The following is a 27,069-nucleotide window of genomic DNA, read 5'->3' on the forward strand; positions in this document are numbered from 1 at the left end:
GCAGTGGGATTAAACAGATTAAATTAATTGTACAATGTCATGTTACAAGCAAAAGAACTTAGACCTAAGTTATAACTTAGGTATACCTAAGGTATACCATTACACTTTTTGAAGGTTGTCACCTTTACAACTAACATTTCAAAAAGAACAAAACATACATAATACTACCATTGGAATGACTACTAATACTTGTATCCCAATTTAAAGTACTGAAAAGCAAAAAACGATTTTGACATTACCCATGCCATTTTGAGAAAGAATATCTCAGTAACTACAAATATAACCCTGCTGCTTTTTTGTACAGTGATAGAAGACAGATAGAACTGTCTTGTAGAAAAATTTGGGGTCTCTGGTACCTGTCCCACACTGAGATTTTTGCCCCCCAAAATAGCCAATAAAAAATCTCGTCCAACTTTGGGAGCTCATATTTTCCAAACTGAGGTACCTAGAAAGCTCCAGTTTGCTAAGTTATCACACAAGTTTGTGTAGAATGGAACCCAGGGGTGTTAGAACACTTCTGTGCAGTATTTCTAGTACTTTAAAGGTCCCAAACCCCACTCGTGAGTAGGTATCTCTTAATTTTTAGCATTTTTAGCAAGCCCCCATGGCCTGCAGAGTGTAGGGAAACACCTGGGGATGTTTGTGGGGCACTAGCTACATGCAGAGGCCTTGTTTACCAACTCACAGCTCTCTGGTATGTCTAGAGGCTGAGAAATAACCACTTAAAGATGCAAAAAACGCTGGCGAGGCTTTTTATAGCCCAAATTCTGAAAATTTCAGACCCCTACAACTCACAAACTATTTGAGCTACAGGCCTACAATTTTGCATAGAAAGTACTTTTGTGACTATCTAATGGCATGCAAATTTAGGATTAATTTGAAGATGGTGCAGCAACCACCATCTGGTGAAACCACACGGAATGACCCGGGTGGGAACTAATGAGCCAAATCATGAGCCCTGGAGGCCACCCAATGTTAGGAAATAGACATAGCACCAGGTTTAACCCTTTAAGCTGCAGTCAATTCCAGCCATTTTCAGTACAAAAAAATTGCTAATATTCTATTTGTAAATAAAAAATATGACGAGAAATACAGGGAATATTGGACACGCATCGCGAGGTGCATTTCCTTGAAAACGACCGATTCGTGGATTATATACCCACTTCAGGACATGTTTTGGACAAAGTATTTTACTGGCTTGTGTCGTCTGGATGTCCAAGGTTGGATTATGGCCGTTTTTTGTGGAATATTTTCATCTGTGTGTAATAATGAACCCGGAAATGTGAGTCGCGCTGTGTACGTTGAAGCCGTGTATAGAGAACGGATGGATGGATATTCGTTGTTTGTCGGACAAATGTGTTTATATTACCCGCTGTGGTAATCACATCTGAAATTGGTTTATACCGGCGGATTCATGAGAATCTAAGCTTTCCATTGGCGTATAGTGTTTGTATAATCGCGTTTGCAGCCTTCGGACATTCTTTAAATTCCTATGCAAATTAGTAAGTGTACCGCCGGCAGTACACTGAAGTTTAACGGGGTAAATAGTATTCATGATAACTGACAAGGAAATAGAAAATGTTTTTTGGATTTGCTGTGGTTTTTTTAACACAGTTATTTCGGCCACCAGCTCTGTCTTGCAGCACCGGCAAAAAGCTTTGCTTTCCAAGCCTGCAACAGGTCTCAACCACCTAATTGGCAAATTGGCTCTCCCACTCTTCTATAAGTTTGTAGGCGATGCTGCTTACTTCGACTCTGTCCCGCCCCCGCCGTTTTCTTAGCCTCTCCTTCTCCTCCTTCTCCTCCTTCTCCTCCAGGTTCTCTCATTTTCTTTTCCGCGCTTCACTTCTTCCAGACCAGGTCGGCTCTGTTTCTTCTTCTTTTCTTTTTTTTCATTTCCTCACTCATGGGGCGGGCGCAGCGGACTATTCAGCCAATCATTACCGTTGTTCTGAGGCAAGCTCACATTTAGAAAAGCACGATTGGCTTGAAACTTGTCACATGGAAAGAGATGCCTTCAGGGTTCACAAAAAAAATCCGACAGACAGTTGCGACAGGCTGATTACAACCGATTACAACCACACTTTCACGGAATGGTCAAATTATCGTATATTTGGCCTTTTTTGGGATTATTGATCGTACATCGTACAGGGGGCAAAATTATCGTACAAATACGATAATTATCGTACACCTGGCAACACTGTGCAGCGTCGGAGTGGTGAAAAGCACCAGGCTTTATGCTGCGCTGATTATTAATTTCACCCGGCTGCACACTCTGCACAGCCGTCTGTCATTATGCTGATCAGTCTGGTCACAGGAGCGGAAGGCGTTGACACCTGTGACAGACTGGCGACCTGTCCAGGGTGTCCCCTGCCTTCGCCCGAGTCAGCTGGGATAGAATCCAGCACCCCGCGACCCTAGTGAGGATAAAGCGGTGTATAGAGAATGGATGGATGGATGTAAACAAGCTGGCATTTAAAGGTGTAAAATCCTAAAAATGTAGGAATATTTGTCAATTATGATCAAGACTGATGCTGGTGAAACTAAATGACTCACTGAAAGTAGAAAATATCAATATTATATACAGGTTTAACAGTGAGGGTTTTTTTCCAGCTTTTTCGCTGAAAAAACCCCAACGAGAACAGGCGTTTAAAGGGTTGAAATCCTTAAAAATGAATTAATGTGTAGCAATTTTCTGGCATTGTTTTTTACATGAATGTTTTTGTCTTTAAAGAAAGCCAGATCTATAGGGCCCATAAGTCATTATTATTTGCACAAGCATTCATTTTCAGCACACTGATGCAATTACATTTAAAATGCATGGACAATTTCAAACTAATGATTGTCATGTAGGGCCAAGTGTTTCACCTTCTTCTGCCATTAATCTGAAGTTAATCCACAGATGGACAACAGATACTATTATTACACATCGCTAATCAAAAAATGAAACCGACAATCATGGGCTTTTTTTTAAAGAGTTACAAATGAAATAACCACACCAAGATACAACAATTCTCTGACTTTTGATGTTTCAAATCTCATTTTCCAGCAAAATTCAAAGCATCAGCAGTATGCTGGGAGGAATCGCTAATGTTGGAGAGCTAGTTGGTAATACAAACATTTATGTATTCTTTTATAAATCAGTTATTAATGAGCTGCTGACATTCAAAGCAACACCACATGCAAAACGATTACATTGAACATACAGCTTTTGTCGACCTTGTAGTCTTGTCTTTTCTTCACCTCCTTATATTTATTTATCACAGTATTCAGTTCGATTCAGTTTTATTTATATAGCACCAATTACAGGTCAAATTATCTCAAGATGCTTTACAGAACCCATATGCTTGAACCCCCAGAGCAGCCCCAAGGCGACAGTGGCAAGAAAAAAAACTCCCTTTTAACGGGAAGAAACTTTGAGCAGAACCCGGCTCTTCATAAGAGGGGACCCATCTGCCTGCTGACCGGCGGGTTGAGAGGAACAGAAGAGGGAGAGAAGTAGAGAGGCAGAGGAAGCGGGGGAGCGGGAGAGATCGGACAAGAGGAGGGTGGGGAACAAAAGTATAAGCTGTATTTATTTGAACTGATTTGTATTAATTAGAAAGAAAAGGAATAATGTGATGCCCAATATCTGTTTTAGCTGTGACACTGTACTGTATTTATAACAGTCAGAATATCTGAAAAATTACAATCTTGTCCCACTGTGTGCTGTGACAGATGCAGAAAAGCCCACTTTGATAGAGTCATGTTATAGTTAGGTGGTCTCTTGGGATTTCGAAAGACAGTATGGATTGTTGTTGGAGCGTTCAATTAGAGATTGATTTTGTGCTTAATGTAGGAAGACATTGTCAGTGCGAAGCAGATCAGCTGCAGCCTATCTCTACTGCTCCCGTCTGACAACTGTGATCAGAGTGGACTGCTCCAAATATCCCAATCAATGTTTCTTGAAAACATCACTGTCATTCCACACTGACAAAAAAATGCAGCCAGGAAGCCTTGGTAACCATATATTGCAGAGAAAAGAGTAAAACATACTGTAGTCCTTCAACGTTGTTGATTTAATGACTGGCTGAATCCATTGTTAGGACATGGATGGCAGGAGTGTCAGTCACAGACTGTTCAACGAGCTGGTGTTTCAATTGGAGGAGTGACTAAAGTGATGTGAAGTGGGTTTGTAATTGTGGTTAAGAGCACACATTTGAGAACCGTGATGTTATCTACAGATGCAGTTGTGCTCATAAGTTTATGTACCTTGGCAGAATTTGTTAAATATGCACCATTCTTTATTAAAAACATGAATGATCACAGCAAGTATAATTGTGTGATAATAAATTTTCCGACCACTAACCCTAAATGAAAGAAAAGGTTTTCCATAATCAAGCATATTTTCTAAAATACAAAAGGACAATATTTAACTAATTTATGGGTTTGTAAACTTATGAGTCAACTGTATTTGATGTATCGAGAAAAACAGAAGATCAAATATCCTCAGGTGACTGAGAATGTCAGCGTAGGACATGATCTGACTGTTAGCAAGAACAATCATTCTTTTGGAAGAATGGTGTTCATCCCTCCCATACAGTTGCAGGAGCTTGGAGAAGCAATTTTTTCACATTCATTGCGCAGTCTTCCCTTACCTTATTGTGTTTTTGCTCACTTCAATATCTAAATGTTTCACTTTAAAACCTCAGATAAAACTGGTGTTCGTGATAGTGAAAAATTAAACCAACAATTCCTCCAAGCTAAGTATTATGGTGCATCATTTTTCATATACTTCCAAAGTGACACATTTTCTGATCTGAGACCAGGTACCAGAACAAATTGTTTTTGTTAGTGGCTTCCAAAATTAGTACCAGTGACTATGACAAAACTGATTTGTGTATATTGTCACTATTGAGGCTTGGTTAGCTTTCAGCACAAAAAGTCAGCGGTCCCAGATAGGGAAGCATCGTGCTCAAAAGATTCTAGTGTTATTAGTTAGTATTTTTTCTGGCCAGTATAGTAAATGACCAGAAAAAACTGAGCTTTGATGTATTGGGTCAGACTGAGCTTGAATCTGCATATAGAATAGAATAGAATAGAATAGAATAGAATAGAATAGAATAGAATAGAATAGAATCACTTTATTCATCCCTGAAGGGAAATTCAGTTGTCAGGGTTCTTATCTGTTTAATTTTGAATTGAATAGCCTGACTGCTGATGGTATGAAAGATTTTCTAAATCTTTCTGTCCTGCAGCGCAGGGATAGGAGCCATCCACTGATGTTTCGTTGTTCATTGAGGCAGATGTGAAGTGGATGATCCATGTTGGTCAGAATGGCCTCCATCTTGCTCAGTGCCCGTCTCTCCACCTCATCCTCCAATGTGTTCATTGCGATTCCAACCACAGAGCCAGCTTTTTTAATCAGTTTGTTCAGACGCCTTGCATCCTTGTGTTTTATGCTGCCTCCCCAGCAGACTGCAGCATAAAACAGGACACTTGCTACCACAGACTGATAAAACATCTGCAGCGTCTTACTGCAGATGTCTAGTGATCGAAGTCTTCTGAGGCGATAAAGTCGGCTCTGGCCCTTTTTGTAGATGAAGTCTACATTTGTAGACCAGTCCAACTTATTATCAAGGTGGACACCTAAATATTTATATGATGTCACCATCTCGATGTCCACGCCACAAGTGTTCACTGGCTGAAGAGGGGATTTGGATCTGCGGAAATCTATGATCATTTCCTTTGTCTTTGAGTAGCAGGCAGTTTTTGTGACTCCAGTCACTGAAGGCACTTATCAGATCCCTGTATTGGGCTTCATGTCCATTTCTGATACATGCCATGATAGCAGTGCCATCAGAGTATTTCTGAATGTGGCAGGACTCAGTGCTGTATTTAAAGTCAGATTTATACAGAGTGAACAGGAATGGAGCCAGGACTGTTCCTTGTGGAGCCCCAGTACTACTCAACAAGGAGTGTATGTAGTGCATTATGTTAGTTTGCCCAATTACTTTTGGTTCCTTCAGTGTGTTGAGAGCACATCTAAAATGTGTTGTAATTCCTACACCGATCACCTGATTTGGATGTAAATACCCTCAAATTAAAGCTGAAAGTCTGCACTTAAAGCACATCTTGTTTCATTTCAAATCCACTGTGGTGGTGTACAGAGCCAAAATGCTGAAAATTGTGTCAATGTCCAAATATTTATGGACCTGACTGTATGTAAATGAGGTTGTGTAGATATTTTTGAACATTTTTGATATGTTTGTGTAACTACACACATCATCATTGTATCCCGCTATGCTGTCAATCCAGTTGCACAATGCAGTGCAGCATAACACAGAAAAAAGTCTCATTTACTAAGATGGTTTTTTTATTTACCAACTCTGGCTGTAACAACAGTGTTTATTTGTTAAACATTTATTAGGAAAAGCAACAGCATTTGCAGTTTATGCTGCACCATTGCCCTAAGGTGATTGTAGAATGCAGCAACAAAAAGAGAGCAGCCACTTTCCTTTACACCTATTGCTGTTTGCCACTGTATTCATAGTTTTATAATGGCTTAGCTTTTTCAACTGGAGCAAGGGGACTATGCAGTATCTTATTTTACAGTTTGAGTCGACCATATTGTGCATCTCTCCATCAGCAGAAAATACACAGATCAATAAAGAGAAACAGTGTCACAGCAGCATCAGCCTCAAATTCTGATATGTTATAATATGTGACAAAAAACTGTTATTTGTAATAATTAGCAAAACTTTCTGTATCTATTATGTCATATTGCTAATCATGTACTATATTTTAAACTACAACCTACTCTGTTTAATGTTGTTTACTCAGTGGTCATGGTGGAAGTCTAGTCAGTTTGCATGCATCATCTATGTATATCTATGTAACTTGTTTGCATTGCTAATTGGGTTTGAGGAATTTCTGACTTAATGCCATCCACTGACTGCATTTTTTCAAGAAGTTCTCAAGAAGTATGTTGTTTTACTTCAGCAAGTTTATTAGAGTATTCCATGTGCATGTATTTGTCCAATTTTATCTATATACATACTCTCGACTCAGCCCAGGTCAGAAACTACAGATTAGTTTTACTGTCTAAAATACTTGAGAAAGCCATCTTCAATCAAATACCTTCATTCCTCTTTAAAAACAACCCGTATGACCCAAATCAGTCTGGTTTGAAACAGGGTCGCTCCACCTAGACCGCACTTTTATCTGTAACAGAATCACTGCATTCTACTAGAGCTGCTAGACAGCCTTCAGTTCTATTGCTGCTTGATGTCAGCTGCTTTTTTCACGGTCGGCCACCAAATCTTTCTCTCTACACTCACTGAGCTTGGCAACTCAGGATCTGCCCTCCACTGGTTCATGTCGTACCTCTCAGAAGATACAGCCTATCCACAGGTGTTCTTCAAGGCACAGTGCTCGGTCTCCTCCTCTTCCCCATATACACAACCTCACTTGGTGCAATAATCCAGTCCCAGGGTTTCTCATACCATTGCTATGCTGATGACACATAGGTTTGTCATTCCCCTGGACGACCATACTGTCTCTCCCCAGATTTCATCATCCATCCATCCATCCATCCTCAATACACCGCTTTATCCTCGCTAGGGTCGCGTGGGTGCTGGAGCCTATCCCAGCTGACTCGGGCAGGGGACACCCTGGGCAGGTCGCCAATCTGTCGCAGGGCTACATAGACAGACAAACAATCACACTCACATTCATACCTACGGGCAATGCCTGTTACAACCACCACAACAGGGCCAGTCTATAACTAGCCTCTTCTCTATTTTTCCACAGTGGAGGAATGAGTTACCAAACTCTGTTTTATCAGCAGAGTCACTCTCAGCTTTTAAGAAAAGACTAAAAACCCAGCTCTTTACTGAACACTTTTGCACTTGACAGACTTCTCAAAAAAAAAAAAAAAAAAAAACCTAATACGTCTGCATTTCCTGTAGGTACCACAGTCCTGAACTTGACCCTGTTTTATAGCATTTATCCAGGTTCTTTGTTCCTGACTGGATCCTTCTTTGTGTTGTCTCAGATGTATGTTTCTTTGCATAAAAGCATCTGCTAAAATGAAATTGTATATGTGACTCCATATTGGTGGATCATATCCCATGTATATCCTCTTCAAGTTGGAACAGGTGATGCCATTGCTCTCACCGTGTCTCACCTTCTTGCCGGACAAGCCACACACCGGTCTGAATTCAGCTGCACAAGTGTGAGGTCATTGACCAATTATATTGTCATGCTGAGTCTATCTTTCATTTGAATAAGATAATGCGATATGTGTTTGCCTGACACATGCACAGAAAGCTTGGACTGAGAAACAAGAAAATGTTTTGGTTACACGGTCTAAAAGACTAAGCTTAACTGTAGCTAAAAACAAGGTCCACCAGGAAAAAAAAACACAACAGCATTAATGACAACATGTGTCTGATTAAGAAATAAGTGATGACTCTCCAAAGGATTAAGCTTGAAGAGACAGACACTTCCCAGCCAGCTGAGTAATAATAAGCATTGATATAAACACAGTTATATTGCCATCAGGGACAGCATGTGTTCAGTCAGAGAACTGTGAATCATTGTGAATGAAACAGCCTCTTCAGAGGTGTGTTGATAATGTTCTGCTTTGAGTTTACAGTACAGTATTTGGGTGCAGTTTGGGACCAGTGATTAATACGTGACACACCTCTCTGCATGACGTTTGTGTCTTGTGTGTATGGAAGGCTTTTTTTTTAAGCAACAATTTTATTGAAATTTTAGAACAATGTAACAGTTAAAGACATATACATGGACACAACCAGAAAGAGACAGAGAAAAAAATACAATTAAAGCAAAAGAAAGATTTACAATAAAATAAAATAAAATAGGACATTAAGTACCCCATTTCCATATCATGTTCATTTCAACTTATTATTCTATGTCAATCTGGATGAGTATGTCCAGTGGTTGTATTTGGTCCAGAGGGCTTCCAATTAAAATAAGAGAATCCTTTGGACAATAAATTATGACTCTCCGCAGGAAGGTAGTCCATGAGTGGTTGCCAAGTGATCAAGAATAACTGTTCATTGCCTTTCAGCACTGCAGTAATCCTCTCATGTGGGAGCACAGAAAAAATCTCTTTGTACCACATAGTAACAGTAGGAGGTTTGTTCCCAATCCACCTTAACAGTATACATTTTCTTGCCAAAAGTAACAATTTATCTAGCAATTTAAACTTAAGAGGGGGGAGTGTCCGGATCTTTGGTTACTTTAGTTTTGAAAATGCCGCTAAGCTCTCTTGCTATACAAGACCAAAACCGTAGTATGTATTTACACTTCCAAAAAAGATGAATATTGTCCCCTCTCTCACTGAGACATTTCAAACATCGCGGTGACAGGTCTGGGTCCATCTTATTCCGGATGAAAGGTGTTATGTGTAATCTATGAAGAATTTTATATTGAGTTTCCCTCAATTGATTACAAGAAAACAAATTTTTGATACAGTTAAGAGCTTCTTGCCAGTCGTCTTCTATGTACTCATTATCTAAGTCCCTTTCCCATTTACGTTTGACATCAAACAGGCTTGTTGGACCTATGTCATGTAACAGGTTGTAAAAGGAGGAAATAAAATGGGAAGATTTTTTGCAGTTAATAAGAAAGGATTCTGGGGCACTCAATTTAGGAGTATTGAGGGAGGGGAGACTCAGGCCCTTTATAAAGTGACAAATCTGTAAGTACCCAAAAAAATGCTTATTGGGAAGACCATACTGAGATTGAAGTTGCTGAAAAGACATCAAAATACCATCTTTAAATAAGTCTCCAATAACCTTAATGCCTTTGGACTTCCAAAACTCAAAAATTAAACTGCTATTAGCTGGGATGAAATCCCCATTCCCACAAATAGGTGTCAGCATAGAGACCAAACCCTTTCTCCCAGTGAAATTAACTATATCCCTCCAGACCCTTACAGAACTGTAAACTATCAGGTTAGCTTTAACCTCTTTCGTGATGCTTTGTCTTTTGCAGTTAGTTAGGCTCCACAAAGATAAAGGTGAGCAAACCCAGGAATCAAGACAGAGGGTTGAGTCAAGATATGAGCGAAGCCAATCCCAGATTATCCTTGCATGACAGGCCCAGTTATAAAAAAGTATACTGGGGAGTCCAAGACCACCAGCTCTGGTTGGCATTTGTAAGATCTTAATTTTTTCCCTCGGCTTCTTACCACGCCAGACAAATTCAGAAAACAATTTTTCAATACTGGAGGCCACTTTCCTGGGCATCCATAAGGGCAGCATCTGTAGAGGATAGAGAATCCTTGGGAGTACATTCATTTTGATCAAACTGATCCTGCCCATAAAGGACAAAGGGAGATTCGACCAACGTTGTAAGTCTCTTTTAACAGCACATATAATTGGGGAAATATTTAGTTTCCAGAGATCAGACAGATTAGGGGATACTTTAATTCCTAGATAAGTAAAACCTGAGTTAGAACACCTAAAAGGGAAGTCCTCTGTCAAGTCACTAAGATCTAACCCACCAATAGGCATTGCCTCAGATTTATCAAAATTAACCTTGTAGCCAGATATGCTACTAAATTCTTCCAGCAATGAAATAGTAGCAGGGATTGACCCTTCAGGAGGGAAGGCTTTTTAACCTTGATAGACTGTGTAGATGAAAGAGAAATGTCTCAGCATAATATAGATGCTCAGTATCAGGATAAAGTTAAATGGAAAGAGTTTCTTTAGAGGAAGCACAATCATCTCCATCTCTTATAATAAGGAACAATGAAATTGTTATTGTGTCTGTAGAGTAAAACCTTACTGCATGTAACCATTTGTGCAGCCAGTGGCTACCTACATTCTAGTTAATACATAGCCTACTAGGAAAAATAAACAAATATTAAAACAACTGGTAATAAGCAGGTGTATGCATCCATGTTCTACAGCTTATCTATAACCAAGATGTTGTGTCAGCAAGCTAAGTTAGTCCAGAGAATCCTGAGGCATTTCTAAGCCAGATGGGGTGTATATTCTCTGTATAAACTCAGAACAACTGAAGAATTACAAAATTACTATTTACATAGCACCAATCCATTGTTGCTCTGGCTTAGTGTCACTCATTAAGAAGACTCTAAAAGACTTCAACTTCTTTACTAGGGGCAGAAATTTACTCCCTCCCAAAAAGAGCAATTCACTACTTTCTGTTAGGGAAGTGTGGTTGTAGATCTGGAAGTCATTGTGATGTCAAGCGTAAAGAGTAGAGAAGCAGATAAGTGTTGCAGCGTAGCAGACCTTGCAACAGATAGGACATTTTTGGACAGCCTAAGTCTAAGTGTAATTATAGTAATATTAAAGTTTCAGGAGTAACAAAAAAGTCTATGTTTTATTGGCATTAAAATGTCCACTGAGTTACACTGAAAGCATTACTGAACAGGGGTTAGGGGTACAGTTTTATTCAAGTAGTGGTAATAATGCAGAGCTCAGTACCACGCTACAGCAAAGATGACTGTCAAATGTCAAATTTTTATCTGGTTGAAGTGTTGTTATTATTTTTATTTCTTTTACATAAGGAATTAATCTAAGTCCACTAATATGTTTAGTGTAAAACTGAATCTAAATGTGCTGGGGAAAACTGGTTTGATGTAATAGAAGTTGGGCATATTCACACCCATTCCCAACAGTATGTTGGATAAAAATGATACAGGATGATATTGTAATTCACAGTAGACCTGATGGAGTCAGTGTGGTGTCACTCTTCTAAGGCCTAAACCAGACACAATGATACAAAATTGTTTGGCTTATTGTTCCAGTAACATGAGGGCACTGCAGCTGGTTACAGGTTTAGTTCAGAGCAGCATTGTCTTTGATATTTGACATTTTGATGACAACAACTCTGTTGATGAAGATGAATCCCAGGCTGCCATTGGTGAGGAATCACCGTTAGTACTCACAGTAACTGTAACCTTTAGCTACGACTGAGTAAAACTTACATAGTGTTCCTTTATAACAAAAAAATAAACACTGAGACATCATTCTTTGCCTGTCCCTTTTCAACTTCACACTGTCTTTCTCCTCTTTGTTCACAATCCATTTCCAGTCTTTTCGATGGCGGCAGGATATATTCAGGTTTCAAACCATCTTCTTGATAAAGCTCCTGTACATTTCAGATTGTGTGTTCATTATTCTCTAAAATATATTTTATTCTGTTTTCACCTACAAGTAGAAATGTGTTGTCTTAATTTCTATACCACTTCTTTTGGTAAAGCAGTGCAGCGCAGTCTTCCACTGATATATTTTCTTTTGTCAGAGTCACCTAAATGGATTGAATCATGCTGCAGATGGTCGGAATGCCTTTGTGTCAGTTTTTCATTCATGGAAGCAAAGACATGGAATCCTAATTGAGCGATTCCATCAGAAGCAGCAGAGACAATGGTTGCAATGGCTTCCTTTGTGTGTTGATAAATACTCAGGATGATTTACTGTTGCTTTGGAGCTGTGGGTATTAAATGATTATTATCTCTAAGACCTCCCATCAGCACTTTTTCTAAGAAGACAACTTTTGTTGCCCTCGTAATTGCTTAACAATACTTTGTGGTAGAAGAAAAAGCTACTTAAGAGTTACCTAAAAATGGTGGCGCCTTCGATCGCTATGACAATGGTTACCTTGCTGGTGCATCAGGCTTTCACCTTTCACTTGACTAACCTATATTTTATGTTCTATTAGTATAATATTCACACAATGTTAATTTTGTCATAATTTATGTATTTATTCAGGTATTTGTGTTTTACCATAAAAAAAACCCTTTCCGCCTTAACTCTACACAGCTGCTTCCTCTTAAACACCCCTGTTCCACTTGCTGCAGCTGTAGTACATGTTATATGTATGACATTTGCACCTTTGACTCAGATGTCTGAATCTGTGTTTTTGAGACCGTCATCGGTACACTGCTCAGCCATCGCCCTGATTTTTTATTTCTGTGTCTTGTATATCTTGTATAATATAAAAAGACACAATAGAGGCAAGTTAGTAAGGTACAAATCTTGATATTCACTAGATGGGAAACTTTACATTAATTTGGTAAATAGAGAGGGTTTTGCAGAAGGACCATGTCTGGATTGCTCAAAGTAAGGGACTATAAGCAGTATTGCTTTGTATCCCTACTAATATAAGCAGTACCCTCACAATCATCAGAATAATGCTGAATATATTTAATGTAGAAACTTTTGTGTGTCTTTAATATGATTTGATTTGTACAGTTATTACAGTCTGTATCATCAGTTAAAGTATGTTACATTTTTTATTTTTTCTATTTAGTTAACTAGAAAATGTGTTTAAGGGAAAACATTATAGCACACTTTCACTTACCTTACAAAAACTTACACTTACACTAACTATCAAAAACATGGAATATCATCATCATGGCTGGGGTCAGTAAAATTCGGATTGGGTGCCCAAAATATAATTTTCTATCGTGAACCTTCACATGTTGGAAATGTATGACAGTCTGCGCCTTACACCTTTTTTATCTTTATTTAGGGATTTGAGCAAGTACATAAACACTTGGTTTCCCCTGTGTCTGCATTAATCATTCATTTCAAGGGTTAAAAGAGCAAAGTCAATGAGGAGGAGAAAATGTCATTCCATTATTGGCTTGGAGGTGCAAAGTGAACACTTCAGTGATGAAGCCAAGCATAAAGATGATTACTGCACTACGAGAGGCCCTGATGTTCCACATTGTTCCAATTACAAACTCGTCTTCTCTGAGCAGCTCAGGGATTAGCTGAAGTAGACTGTTAGACTCTTTGCAGAGTGGATTTCTTCCACTCTGTTCACCATTGCTCACTGTCATAATGACACATGACCTGATGAGATAGTTTGCGCGGACAAAAGGCCTCCATTCTCACTCTTTTATTCCTTATATCTCTTTCAGGGAATCAGAGAGACAAATACATCACCTTCAGTATTGAAAGCACATAAATCTTGTTTTCAGAGGCTTGTGTCTCCTCAGATTCCTGCAGACAAAGACTGAGGCTGTTATTTATTATCTCAATCTTTGTTTGGCAACCATGTCTTTAACCAGATAATAGTTTTATACATCAGGACACGTACATGTTTTAATGTGTGGCAATAAAGATAAGCTGTAAGGAAAAGATGCTTTTGTTTTATATCGCACTATTTTACTGTAGTGCTCAACTCTCCTAGCAGCCCATGTCAATGAAAACCTTGTATCCTGTGTTCTATGCACACTACAGTTGCGGATGCTTTCATTTTCTTTCTGTCCCCAAGCAAACTGCAAATATAATGCTTATAGTTTTTGGCTTAGTTTTAAATCAAGTTTACCTTGAAATGATGTGATTATATTTGGGTTAAATTATTGTGTAGCATAAATTAAGTTACAGACACATTCAGTGATTTTGTTGCAGCACTATAGTGCTGTCTCTGTCTCTCTTTATTCTTTATACCTTCATTAATACATGCAGAGTAAAATATTAAAGTGAATGGACATCAGAAATAAAACGTAAAATATAAAGAAAAAATGGACTAATATACTGGCAGTTTTTTTCATAAGAACACAGAAAATGGCAAGGTTTTTAGCTTTACATTAAGCTTAACTTTATGTGATTTTAAGTGATCTTAAATCGCTTAACTTTTTAAAATTGCCACTATTTGGACTATTTGTCTATTTTATTTGTCTACTTGACACATACTCCACTATTCAGCTGATGAAGGTCTAGTACAGAAATGTTACTTTAATAGATTTATTTTTGCAAGTTAAACAGTATGTGGTAGTCCATTTCAGTGAAAACTGCAGAACAAAAACAGGCAGTAAAAGTCAATACCAAAGTACACTTTTGCACCATTTATCATGTTGTAGACAAAATTTTTTGATGGATTTATTTGCCAATTTTACATCAGCCAACACTAAGTTTTCACAACAAAGTGAAAAACCATGGTTTTAGAATTCTTTTGAAATGTATTATAAATCAAAAACCAAAACCTTTCATTGTATATAGACAAAATGTAGATTCACACTTTTGATAGCCTGAGAAAGAGAGAGACTTTTCTTGCTGGTTTTTAGCCAGCAGCAGTGTCCTTCATAATTTCTTGTGCTCTTGCTCTGTGCTATTTTGTGTACAGCTCCAGAAGAGTGTATTGCACTCAGGTGATCATACTACTGTCTGCACTGCTTTGTGGTCCTGATCAGTGCCGATGTCATACTAGGCAATGGTTATTCTTACCCAGAAGCTTTCAACAGCATCACTGCAGAATTTCTTTGTATAGGGTTTCTTTGAGTTGATGGGAAAGAAGGATGGTGCATCATCCACCAGTGCTGCACAGCCCATGAGGTCAGTTTCTTTATACTTTTTGTCTCGGTTTCACATTTACTTTCTTCAGTGTGAAAACTGACCGAAGTGAGTCCAATCAACATGTACTTGAGTGCAAAGACGGCAGTTATTTTCATATAAAAAGTAAAACTTTCTCAAAAGATTCCTGTCATGTCGTGCTAAGCATTGTCTTCCTTTGAAATATACTGCTATCATTTGTTGTTTAAATCAAGCCTGTCCTGCACTTTCTTTTCAAAAGAGCAATGCTGAGGCACTGCAGCGTCAGACTTGCTGCTGGTATTGTCTTTAGAGCAGAGAGGAACATCAATCTTTTGTTTAATAGTGTCTCATTCGTTCACATGCCATCACCGCAAAATGAAGCCGTAATTACTGGCCTTAATTGATGTGGCTTTACCACCTTAGACGATACTTCAGAGTTTCCCCCTACCCCCACTGTATAGGCCCCACTGCTGTTGTTTGCACTATATTTCTGCAGCTATTGATCACTATTATGGTAAATCCGATGAGCACAATGGAACTCTGTCAGCAAAATGCAGGTTAATTATCTCAGGGTCAACCACTTTGGAGTCTTCACAAAGAGCTAGTCGTTCTCTCTTAATGCCTAACATTAAATAGCAAATAGAAATTATTATTGGAGCCCCTTTATTTTGCTAATAAGGGGGCAGGTTGACAGGTCATTAATAGATGACTACTATTTTCTACAAATTGCATTTGTAAAGTTTTTAACAAGACAACACTAATTCATCTGCGTTTTTGCTGTTTTCCCACATCTTAATTACTTCATCTTTCAAGTTGTGCCCGACATGTACATTTTGTATTATTTTATTATTAGGAGAAAGGTGTTTTGTCACTGCGTTATATAACATAAAGGTTATTTGATTTTGTCATATAAATAATACTTCTCAAGTAGTTCCAGTGGATGTACAAATTAGAAAAAAAATAAACTTTCCTTGAAAGTTATATTTCTTGTTCTTAACAAAGCTGTCAGACTTTTGACTGGCTTGAGATAAATTGGCCTTATAAGAAGGTGGAGAAGCCTATTGATGGGAGGAAAGTTAATGGAATTGATTGTAGATATTGTGTTTGCTTTCTGCAGGGACTCCAGTGAATCGGATTCCTATCATGGCCAAGCAGGTGTTGGATCTCTACATGCTCTACAAGCTTGTCACAGAAAAAGGCGGCTTAGTGGAAGTCATCAATAAAAAAATATGGCGTGAGATCACCAAAGGCCTTAACCTCCCTACCTCTATTACCAGTGCAGCTTTCACTCTCCGAACACAGTGAGTACGAGCAAAGATGATAACCCCAGATGACTGATAATCTGGACACACACTGCTCTACTGACATCAAGTCAACAAAGTGTTATGTGTGTGCCCTGGATAAATGAGATGCTTTGTTTATTTTGTAGCCAGTGAATTTTAGATCATGTGTCTGTTACTGTATTTTCTTTAAATGCATGTGAAAGGTTTATTTATTCATAACAACTGCATATGTGAAAAGGAGGGAAATTTGTTTTAACCACTGGATAAGCTGTTACTTCAAACAAGATAATTACAAAGGATGAAGGTGCTGTTTTTGCTTGAACATGCATTTCAATTTATACAGGACTTTTATGAATCTGGTCTCTATATTGGTCGCAGAAGCCATTTACCTGTAGTTACACACAGTAATAATCTGCAATTGTTTTAAAGATACCATATATTAAAACAAATGGACATAACATTTATCTATGCTCGGTTAAATACATATGTAATTCACTGGTGTGGCTACAGTAGCATGTTCTCAAGCTGCTGGTCAAAAAGTAAGCAACAACCAAGGGCATGAAAGTAGTCTTAAAGAAAATGTACCTTACTTAAATGGGTAAAATAATTTTTTTTAATTGTCTTGTGCAGAATGTAAAATAAAAGAATATAAAAATGTATTACTCATAAATAACTGAACATTTTAGAAATAGAACTGTGAAAAAAGGTAACACGCTGCAATGTGCAATTTTGAAAAAAAATTGCAGCGTGTTACCTAAAAGCTTTTGCAGCTGCAGCAGCTTCAACATTTGGCACACTGATGTAAGAAAGCTGGGAGTGAACCTCCAGCCTTTTATCATGGTCATCAGGTTTTATCATATTTATTAGCATCCTCCCCACAGACTTTGGTGCAGTAAAGCTGGAATATCAATAGTGGCTGGCTCACTACTGATTTACTTGTAAATCTATTATCCACTGTAGGAGAGATGTAAAACATGCCTAAAAAGTAAAAAACTGAAAAACTAAAAAACAATATTCTACCACTCTTAGGAAATTTGGACATCCAATGATTAAATTAAACTTTTTTTGTTTTATTTTTTTACATGTTCCTACAGTCAGTAGGAACTCAACATTCTCGAATCAAACACGATACACCTTTGTAAGACTCATTCTACTCAAAGTTGAAAGCGAGCGGCAAACCCCTGGGTTGACGAATTAAGTAAAAGCGGAAGTACAGAAAATGCAATTACACCAATGGCTACTTGAAGCTCAAAAAATGAATTAGTTACCATAGACCACCATTTTAAATTTCCAGTGTTGCAACAGGAAAAAAAGCCTGGTACGAAAAGTTTGGTTCTTTACAGCTGATTTCCATTGTATAAGGGTGTCAAATTTTGCATATGTCATTTAAAAATATATTAAGGTCTAAAGTAGTCCTGTAAGAACTTGTATCTTTCAGTGAGAGGTGGCTGCCTTCACAGGACATTTAATCATCTTGGCATTTGCGTGGTCCAACCTCACCTCTAATCAAGCTCCACCTCTTTGCTTATCTTTGGGTTAGCTGGGTGTTTGGCAGTCAGGCACTGCCACGATGTCAGTTAGAGGCACTACACTGAGCTTCAAAACCACTTTTCACTAAACTGTAGGATGAACTAACTATGGCAACACTAGACATGCTATGTCAAACTGACATGTATAGTTGCATGTAACATCCCAAGACTTGCAAAAACAAAAACTCCTTTAGTCATCTTAAACCCAGCAGAAAGTCATCTATTTTGAAGTTACTGTGCAATTTTGGTGGAGTTTCCACCATTTATTAGCCTAGCCGCGCTAGACCCAGCTCTGACGATGCAAGGGTCTTAGCTTGGAAAATCCAAACTGAATCTCCATGTAATCTCCTATCTCCATGTTAGGAGATACAGGAGAGTCAGTTTGGCATTGTGCGAATTGAATCGCGTTTCCCTCCCGGTACAGTTTGGTACGACCAATCATAGCACGGGAGGCGGGAGTTAATGCTGCGTCATCTTCAGCGCCTGGATTACCCATAAAGATGATCCCGGAGGAGGAGGAGGGGGCCCACCGCCGTAAAACAAGAAGGAGAGAGAGAGAGTGAGGAGGGGGCCAAAGCGAATCTTTTTGTGGTCTCTTGGCGTTTTGGATGGCGTTAGTCGTTGCCTCTTTTCACTTGACGTTTCCGAAGATGAGGAGGCAGTGGATGGCTCGTTACTTTCGGCTTCTTGCCATTAGGAAAATCCCGTTCCAAACGTGTGAGTAAATTTAAGCAACTTTTACACATACACACCGACTTGGTTTGGCTCCGATTTAAAGTTATTACTAACACCGCTAATCGTTCGGAAGGAGTCTTTTGTTACGTAGCCTTTTCAAAAATAAGTGTTGTGCTTGAAAGTACCCCATGTATTCGCAGATTTTTGTGACAAAAACGGCAGTAATCATTCACTGCGACGCTTTCTCGGCTGCATGCCATTGTTGTTTGGACTACATGGACTGCAAGGTCGATTTGTTTGTGCGTCACATCCATGTTACGCTGATTGGTTCTTTCTCGTTCAAGCTGCATTCGTTAGCCCCTCCTTTTTGAAATCATCTCGTATCATCGCAATGCCAGACTGCCTTTATTTGTATTTATATTAATACATAAATAAAGTCAGTCTGGATTTTCCAGGCAACAAGGGTCTAGTTATCCTCGGTAAGCCTCGAGGCTGGATGCTCCTAAAACTGGCCCACAAATCACCATGAAGTGTAGAGTCAGAAGGCGGGCGTAACTAAGTGACGACAGAGGCGCGACGATTCTGACAGAAACAACCGGAAACAACTAGCCTAGCCGCGCTAGACAACCCACGGCAACGAATTTAATTCTCTGCCAGGGTCAACAACAAAAACGACAACAGTCGTTGAGCTCCATTAGCACCGACTCTGAATAATCTTTCTGTTAACATGTCTTTAATATACTTGAGCTTCACCCATTGACTGTATAAATAAGTCTTCACCAAACTCCCGCATCCTCTGATTTCCGGCGCTCTAGGAACTACGTCAGCCTATTCGTTGTGCTGATTGGTTGTATACCTGCCCAATTGCTGCAGAGTGATTTGAAAGACAACCTTTTAGCCCGCCTCCCTCCCTGCCGAGGGTAACTAGACCCTTGCATCGTAAGAGCTGGGTCTAGCGTGGCTAGGCTAACCATTTATAGGCATTGCACTGTGACAAACCCCTTCTAGAGAATTAAGTAGATTGACAGAATATTTGGACAGTCGAATCTAAAGACTTTCACAATGACAAACTGCAAAGCTTTCAAATTTCTGTTGAATGACGGGCACATGATTCCATAGTGTATCTCGAGAAAAGTAAGCTGTTGTAGCTCAAGTGTACATTGTCCAGTGTGCCCTAAATGTTAAATGTTTGCTAAGTGTCCTATCTCACGACATCTACATGGTAATATTTTTGAAAATCACAGTGCCTTCTATAATGTCTGCAAAAGGAAATTACATGTTTTATACAGGGCTGTGTTAGTGTATTGGCTGTATCAACCTCTAGCACGGTCACAAAATTGACCTTGAAGATGCTTTATTGTGAAAATTGTGAGTTCACATTGAACAGTCTTGCCGTAGAGGTGTGGCAAATTTTTATGTTCCATTTTGATTTCATTGAAACAAGAAGATGGAACTCCAACAACAACAGATGGAAATTAGCCTTGTGCTAAGTCCATTGTATTTGCTGCAACCTTGTGCAAACTACTTTGAGATTGTATGTTCATTCGTATGCTCTGTCCCATCCAAATAAATAAATAAATACAATGCGCATTGCTTAATTTACACCAAATTTGTCATGTTTAATAATCCTGCACCTGAAAATATGGACATGTTAAGACTGGGTTGTAGTGATAGCACCACCTGTTGGACACAGAATGTAAGCCTAGTGTGACAAACATCATCTGATGTGCATGTTTTATACATGATACACTAACATGACAAATAATTAGTTGGTATTCTCTAGTGACACATATTGGACACGGTACATGCTATGTGACTCATTTGTGAAGCATCTCACACAGTTCAGACCCGAAGACATCTAAATGCTCAAAACAAAATCCCTCAACTGTCCCCACATGTACAAAGGTGTGAGGGCCCGATCATATATATATATATATATATATATATATATATATATGGCATGCCGTTTAGGAAATTATATATATAATGAAAGTCGATATATATATATAATGAAAGTTGATATATATATAATGAAAGTTGATATATATATAATGAAAGTCGATATATATATAATGAAACTTGATATATATATAATGAAAGTCGATATATATATAATGAAACTTGATATATATATAATGAAAGTTGATATATATATATATATATCAACTTTCATTATATATATATATATATATATATCAACTTTCATTATATATATATCAACTTTCATTATATATATATATCGACTTTCATTATATATATATCAACTTTCATTATATATATATATCGACTTTCATTATATATATATCAACTTTCATTATATATATATCAAATCTTTTTTTCCTACCGAGCCCCGGAAGGGACATGTCCGTATGGCGAAGCGACAATGAAGGACACTCACCCGGACGAGAATTTTATTGAGTTTTGTTTTGAAATCGGCCTGAAATACACAGACATTCAAGCAGTGCAATGCGCTAAGAGTCTGCCATGCAGACCAGCGATCCTGATAATGGTAAGTTTTATTTCTCCAACATCCTGCTGTTATCCTACTATGAATACGCTAGCTACAACAGTCCCACATCAGTATTATGAACGTTCCGCCAGCTAACGCGGTCCGGACACCGGATCACTGATTAGAGGTTGGCGTTGAACTATTGTTTGCCAGCCAGTTAGCCGCTGGTAAGCTAACAAGCTATGAAACAACTCCTTATAAAACCGGAGGAAAGCAGCAGCAATATTTCAGTCCAAGACCTGTATTCAGAACCTCCCACACTGTTACACAATGACCCATTATTCATATTACTGAACTATATGGTTATCATTGAAATTTTCCTTGAAGAACCAGTGAACTCTTTGCGAACACATTTTAATTTATGTGTTGATTATGTTTCGTATCAGTAATACAAGTCTAAAAAACTGATTCAAATGATCAAGTTAACACAATGAAGTAAAGAGTACTGGTAATCTGCAGCTATTTTCATAATTTCAAGGTAAAATTCTGATGTGTGATTTTCTAGCTTTGCAGATGTGGAAATCCAATGCACTGATTTCTTATACACAGATGCTTTTGGTGTTTTTTGTTGTAAAATAAAACAAGGCATTTATCACTGTTGGAAATTATTACAGGTATTATTTGTAACACTTTATAACATTGTATGGACAAAGCAATAAATCAGTTAATGGATAAAATCATTTGTATTACAGATGCTATCAACAGCATGTCTTATTCATTTTATTTAGTTGTCGGCCTTGGATGATGAGGTCCAGTTACCAGGAGCACTAGTCCGCAGCTTACTGGTTCCGTCCTGCAGCTCCTCCACGCTGTCCTCCTCTCTACAGACCAAATCAAGTAAGATCTGTTTAGACTATGCAGACATCAACATGATCAGTATGTTATCTTTTGACCCATCCTAAAATCACAAAATAGAACATTTACTTTAAGTTAACTGTGTTTATGAAATAGAAAATAATTACTGACAACTAGTACTTTTTGGTGCTTTTATGCAGGAAAAGGGAACCAGGAAGCTGCTGTGGATCCTCTGCAGTATCTGGAGAGGTCAGAGGAACGGTTCTTGGAACAGATCGGAAGACACCAAGACGTGACCTCTGCCATTCTCCAGAACATCCAGAAGATGAATGAAAACCTTGGTTGCACTGATGGGACCCATGGCGTCGGTGCTGGAGCAACTGTCCCAGAATTAAACTGCATTGTTGACTATTGGCTTTTCTAGAAAATAAATCTTTTTTAGTACTTCACCTGTTTTGTATTTTACCCATGCACTTTGGGTGAATAAACAGAAATTTGTGATGAGAGATGCAAATTTTGTCTACAATCTACAGAGACTTTATTCAGTGTTCAGTGCACACTTTTGTTACACACATTTTGACAGATAAGCAGTTGTGCTTTTCAAGCAGATTTTAGTCAGAAACATCAGTAGCATATATTGTTGTTTTTTTTACTGTTACACCAATCTAGGTAGATAAACTGCACTACTGCAGCAGACATATTATTGAAATGTGCTTCTATTATGTGTCTACATACACTGCTCACAAATAGTTATTCAACTTTTGGGTGAAATTGATGGAAAATATAAAAAGTGCATGCTGTAGTGATATATCATAAAAGTAGGGTATTTAACTAGAAACATGCAATAGTGATTTCCTCATCTCAAAAAAAATTATTGAATCAAAAGCTAACAACAGTGGAGGGTATGTCACAATAAAAATGTCTCAGTTTGGACAGAACAGCAGCCTTCAACTGAAATCCAGTACAATTGTGTCCCACCAGTGGCGTGATCATGGATGTGTCCAGGCAGCAGCTGACCTCTGCCTCGTAATTAGCCTTAAGACCAGCTATAAAGATAAACATAGATATTATCATTATCATCAACATATGGTGCATGTGTTTAACCTTTAAGCTATGTAGGGATGCAAATGTAGTTGAAGCTAAGTAGCTAAGCTAATGCTAACACGTTCAGTGTTCAGAATCAAAACATCTCTAAAAATTACCTGTTTTCTCAAACGTAGTCGCAGTTCCCTGTGACAACCATGAAGACAGATAGATAATCACAGAAGAGCTCATCTGAAGAGCAAATGTCCAATAAGGTTCCTGTTTTTGTTTGCCATGTCCTTCCAGGGCTCAGTAGGAAAAAGTCTGAATATATGGAATGAAACTTTGAATAGATGGAATGAAAATCTGAACATTCTATATTCCGACTTTCACTCCATATATATATCTCAACTTTCATTATATATATATATATATCGACTTTCATTATATATATATCAAGTTTCATTATATATATATCGACTTTCATTATATATATATATATATCAAGTTTCATTATATATATATCAAGTTTCATTATATATATATATCGACTTTCATTATATATATATCAAGTTTCATTATATATATATCGACTTTCATTATATATATATCGACTTTCATTATATATATATCGACTTTCATTATATATATATCGACTTTCATTATATATATATCAAGTTTCATTATATATATATCGACTTTCATTATATATATATCGACTTTCATTATATATATATATCAAGTTTCATTATATATATATCAAGTTTCATTATATATATATCGACTTTCATTATATATATAATTTCCTAAACGGCATGCCATATATATATATATATGGGATCTTGTCCCCTATGCTTTTTAACCTCTGCATGGATGATCTCTCTGTGAGGTTAAATAACTGTAAAACTGGTTGCATGGTGGGGGAGAGACTTTTGAACCACCTACTCTATGCAGATGACTTGGTCATGTCCCCCTATTCTACTGGCCTGCAGCAACTTCTCAAGGTCTGCTCAGAGTATGGTGAGCAGTATGACATAAAGTTTAATTCTAAAAAGAGTGTGGTGATGGTTGTGAGGGCTCAAGAGCAGAGTAAAGCAGTTTTTCCTGCGTTCTATCTGGCGGGAGAGGAGCTTTCTGTGGTGGAAAAGGTAAAATACCTTGGTCATATCATCAGGAATGACCTGTCTGATGATGATGATATTCAAAGGCAGTATTGTAAATTGTATGCACAAGCTAATATACTCCTTAGAAAATTTGGATCGTGTACACGTAATGTTAAAGTTGCTTTGTTTAAAGCCTTTTGCACACCACTTTATACTGCCCATTTGTGGTGTGGCTACACAAAAGCCAAATTTAAAAAGTTGCATGTGGCATACAATGATGCCTTTAGGCTTTTAATGAAGGTCCCTCGGTGGACCAGTGCGAGCCAGTTGTTTGTGCAAAATAATGTCAGAACACTGAATGCTGTTATTAGAAATTTAATTTTAAGTTCATTAAGCGACTCATGGACTGTGACAATAAAGTTATTCAAGCCTTTGTCAAACCTGGGCAGAGCAGTGTCCGGTACACTTCTGTGTACTTACTGTTTATATATATATATATATATATATATATATATACACATATATATGTATTGTCAATTAAGTTCTGTTGTCCCATACAGAACATTGCATTTTAGTTACAAGGTCAAAATTAATCTCTCCAGCTTTACGTAACTTTATGTTCTGTTGTTGACACATACAGCATCTGTGGTTCTACCATTGTTTGCGGTTGAGGGGAGACATGGCATGGATTTATCACACTGCCAAAAAGCCCTGTGCATTATCCCCTGCGGACAAACAAGCTTTTTGAGATTATTTTCTATATTTGTGAATTTTCTTCAGTACTTGCAACCAAGTAATGAGCTGCTCGTGAAACCCATTCATTTATTCGGGAAAACACACAAAATGTTGTACGAGTAAAGTATGCAGCTAGTTTAAATGGCCGCATGGTTTCATTGTACGACTCTTAGATTGATGTTTGATTGACAACATGTGACAAAGGTACAAAGTGACAAAATAGCTCAGTAAATCTTTACAAAATTCTTCATCTGCCCTGCAGATATATGAAGTACCTCTACCCATATGAATGTGAAAAGCGGGGACTGAGCTCCCCTGGAGAGCTTCAGGCAGCTATCGACAGCAACCGACGGGAAGGCCGTAGGCAGAGCTACGGCTCTGCCATCTTCAACTACTCTCCTGTGGGCACCCCCACACTCCTGTCTTCACCAAAGATACAGATGTCCCACCTACCTATGCCCACTCACAACAGTGGCCATATCTCTCAGGTGCCTGTGATCAAAAAAGGTAAGACATGACAACACCTCCTCTCCCCCTCTCTACCCCTCTCCACCTCTTCTTCTACCTCTCTTCCTCTTCTGACCCTCCCAACCTGCCCAGCCAGCAGGCAGATGGGTCCCCCCAAGTAAAGAGCCGGGTTCTGCTCAAGGTTTTTTTTCCCTGTTAAAAAGGTGTTCTTCTTGCCACTGTCACCTTAGGGCTTGTTCTGGGGTTCAAGTATATGAGTTCTGTAAAGCGTCTTGAGACAATTTGACTATAATTGGCGCTACATAAATAAAACTGAATTGAATTTAATTGAACAACAGACGTAAGACATAATATTTGGAAATGGATACTGTCTATCATTTAACCCAGCTGTTGAGCGAAGTAGTCTTTGTTTGAAACAGGTCTTTTTGAGACATTTCTATGTCCTTTGTTTTTGTAAGTGTATCTTAAGAGTACTTCATTATATTTTGATAAAACATTTCCCGGTTTTTCATCTTCTCCTATTGTAATTTGCTGTTAATGCAAAAGCATAATTCCTGTCTGTCTGCTCTTTAGGTAAATTCAGAGCATTAATTCCGTCATCACGTCATGTCATACTCGCCGCTCAGGTTCTCTCTTTAACACAAATACATGTTCTCTTTTCATTTATTTAGACATTAGTTTTCACATTCTGTGCTCCATGACATTGAATACTTACTATGAAGATTTTCAGCTGATAAAATGTCTCAGTTTCCTGACATGTTTTAATGTCAAGCATCTCAAGGCATGGTTTTAATGAAAGGCCCAAATGCTGCAAATGGAAGCAATTAGAAATAACTAGTAAAAACAGTAGATTTGTCAAATGTATTATTTAATAATGTATTATTAAAGCTGCAATCTGGTGAGTATGACATAGTTTTGTTAGTGTATGAATAAAATAATGCTGTACAGATGTGTGTTACACTAGCTGTATCATATGGTTATTTGTCGTTTTTTAGTACTGTAGGGGTACTACGTTATGATTTATAGCTCTCGTTATCAATAATTGGGGCACCACCCTAGATTCCTAGGGAAAATAATAAATTTTAATAAAAAAATTAATATTCATAAAAATTTTGATCAATCTCATTTCAAAAAGTCTTGAATCCTCAGTTAAATTGACCACATTCTACACAAAGAAACACTTAAGACTGTAGTTTGATCTAAAATTAGGTATTTATTAACTATTCTATGAAAATAATGACAAGTGAACTATATACAATGTAGATATGGTGTGTGTGTGTGCGTGCAGGATTACAGGTGTGTGTGCGCGCATGTGTGGAATGTGGGAGTGTGTGTGTGGTGTGTGCGTGTGTGAGAGATGTGGAAGTATGTGTGAGAGAGAAGGAAATATGGTGAGGATTAGCCAGAGCTAACCTGACGAGGTAACCGGTAATTTGGATTAAGAATTCTAATGATTTGTAAAAGAATAAATTGATTAAATGAATTAATTGACCAAGCGGTTAGTACATCACCCATAGAATGGAATCAGAGCACACTCAGCTGGAGTTATTGAAGTGAACCGTCATGGGGCTGGGACTTGCGGGCCTTCAGAGAAGCAGTACACGGTCTGGACTTGCAGGTTCGGAGCGGTGTGTCGTCGTTATG

The 27,069-nt window shown here is 38.1% G+C and overlaps 1 protein-coding gene and 1 long non-coding RNA gene across 2 annotated transcripts in view; both read left to right on the forward strand.

The window, feature by feature from the left end:
* Window positions 1–27,069, forward strand: part of arid3c (AT rich interactive domain 3C (BRIGHT-like)) — a 111,363-nt gene that overhangs the window by 69,103 nt on the left and 15,191 nt on the right. Inside the window, exons 4-5 of the mRNA XM_051950699.1 lie at window positions 16,423–16,606; window positions 25,220–25,464. Coding sequence (XP_051806659.1) covers window positions 16,423–16,606; window positions 25,220–25,464 — 429 coding nt within the window. The remainder of the gene's footprint in view (window positions 1–16,422; window positions 16,607–25,219; window positions 25,465–27,069) is intronic.
* LOC127534735 (uncharacterized) lies at window positions 21,097–22,610 on the forward strand. The gene is made up of 3 exons (XR_007943103.1): window positions 21,097–21,301; window positions 22,030–22,138; window positions 22,297–22,610. It is a non-coding gene; the product is annotated as an uncharacterized LOC127534735 (long non-coding RNA).

This window comes from Acanthochromis polyacanthus, chromosome 7, assembly GCF_021347895.1.
Source record: "Acanthochromis polyacanthus isolate Apoly-LR-REF ecotype Palm Island chromosome 7, KAUST_Apoly_ChrSc, whole genome shotgun sequence".
Taxonomy (NCBI): Eukaryota; Metazoa; Chordata; class Actinopteri; family Pomacentridae; genus Acanthochromis; species Acanthochromis polyacanthus.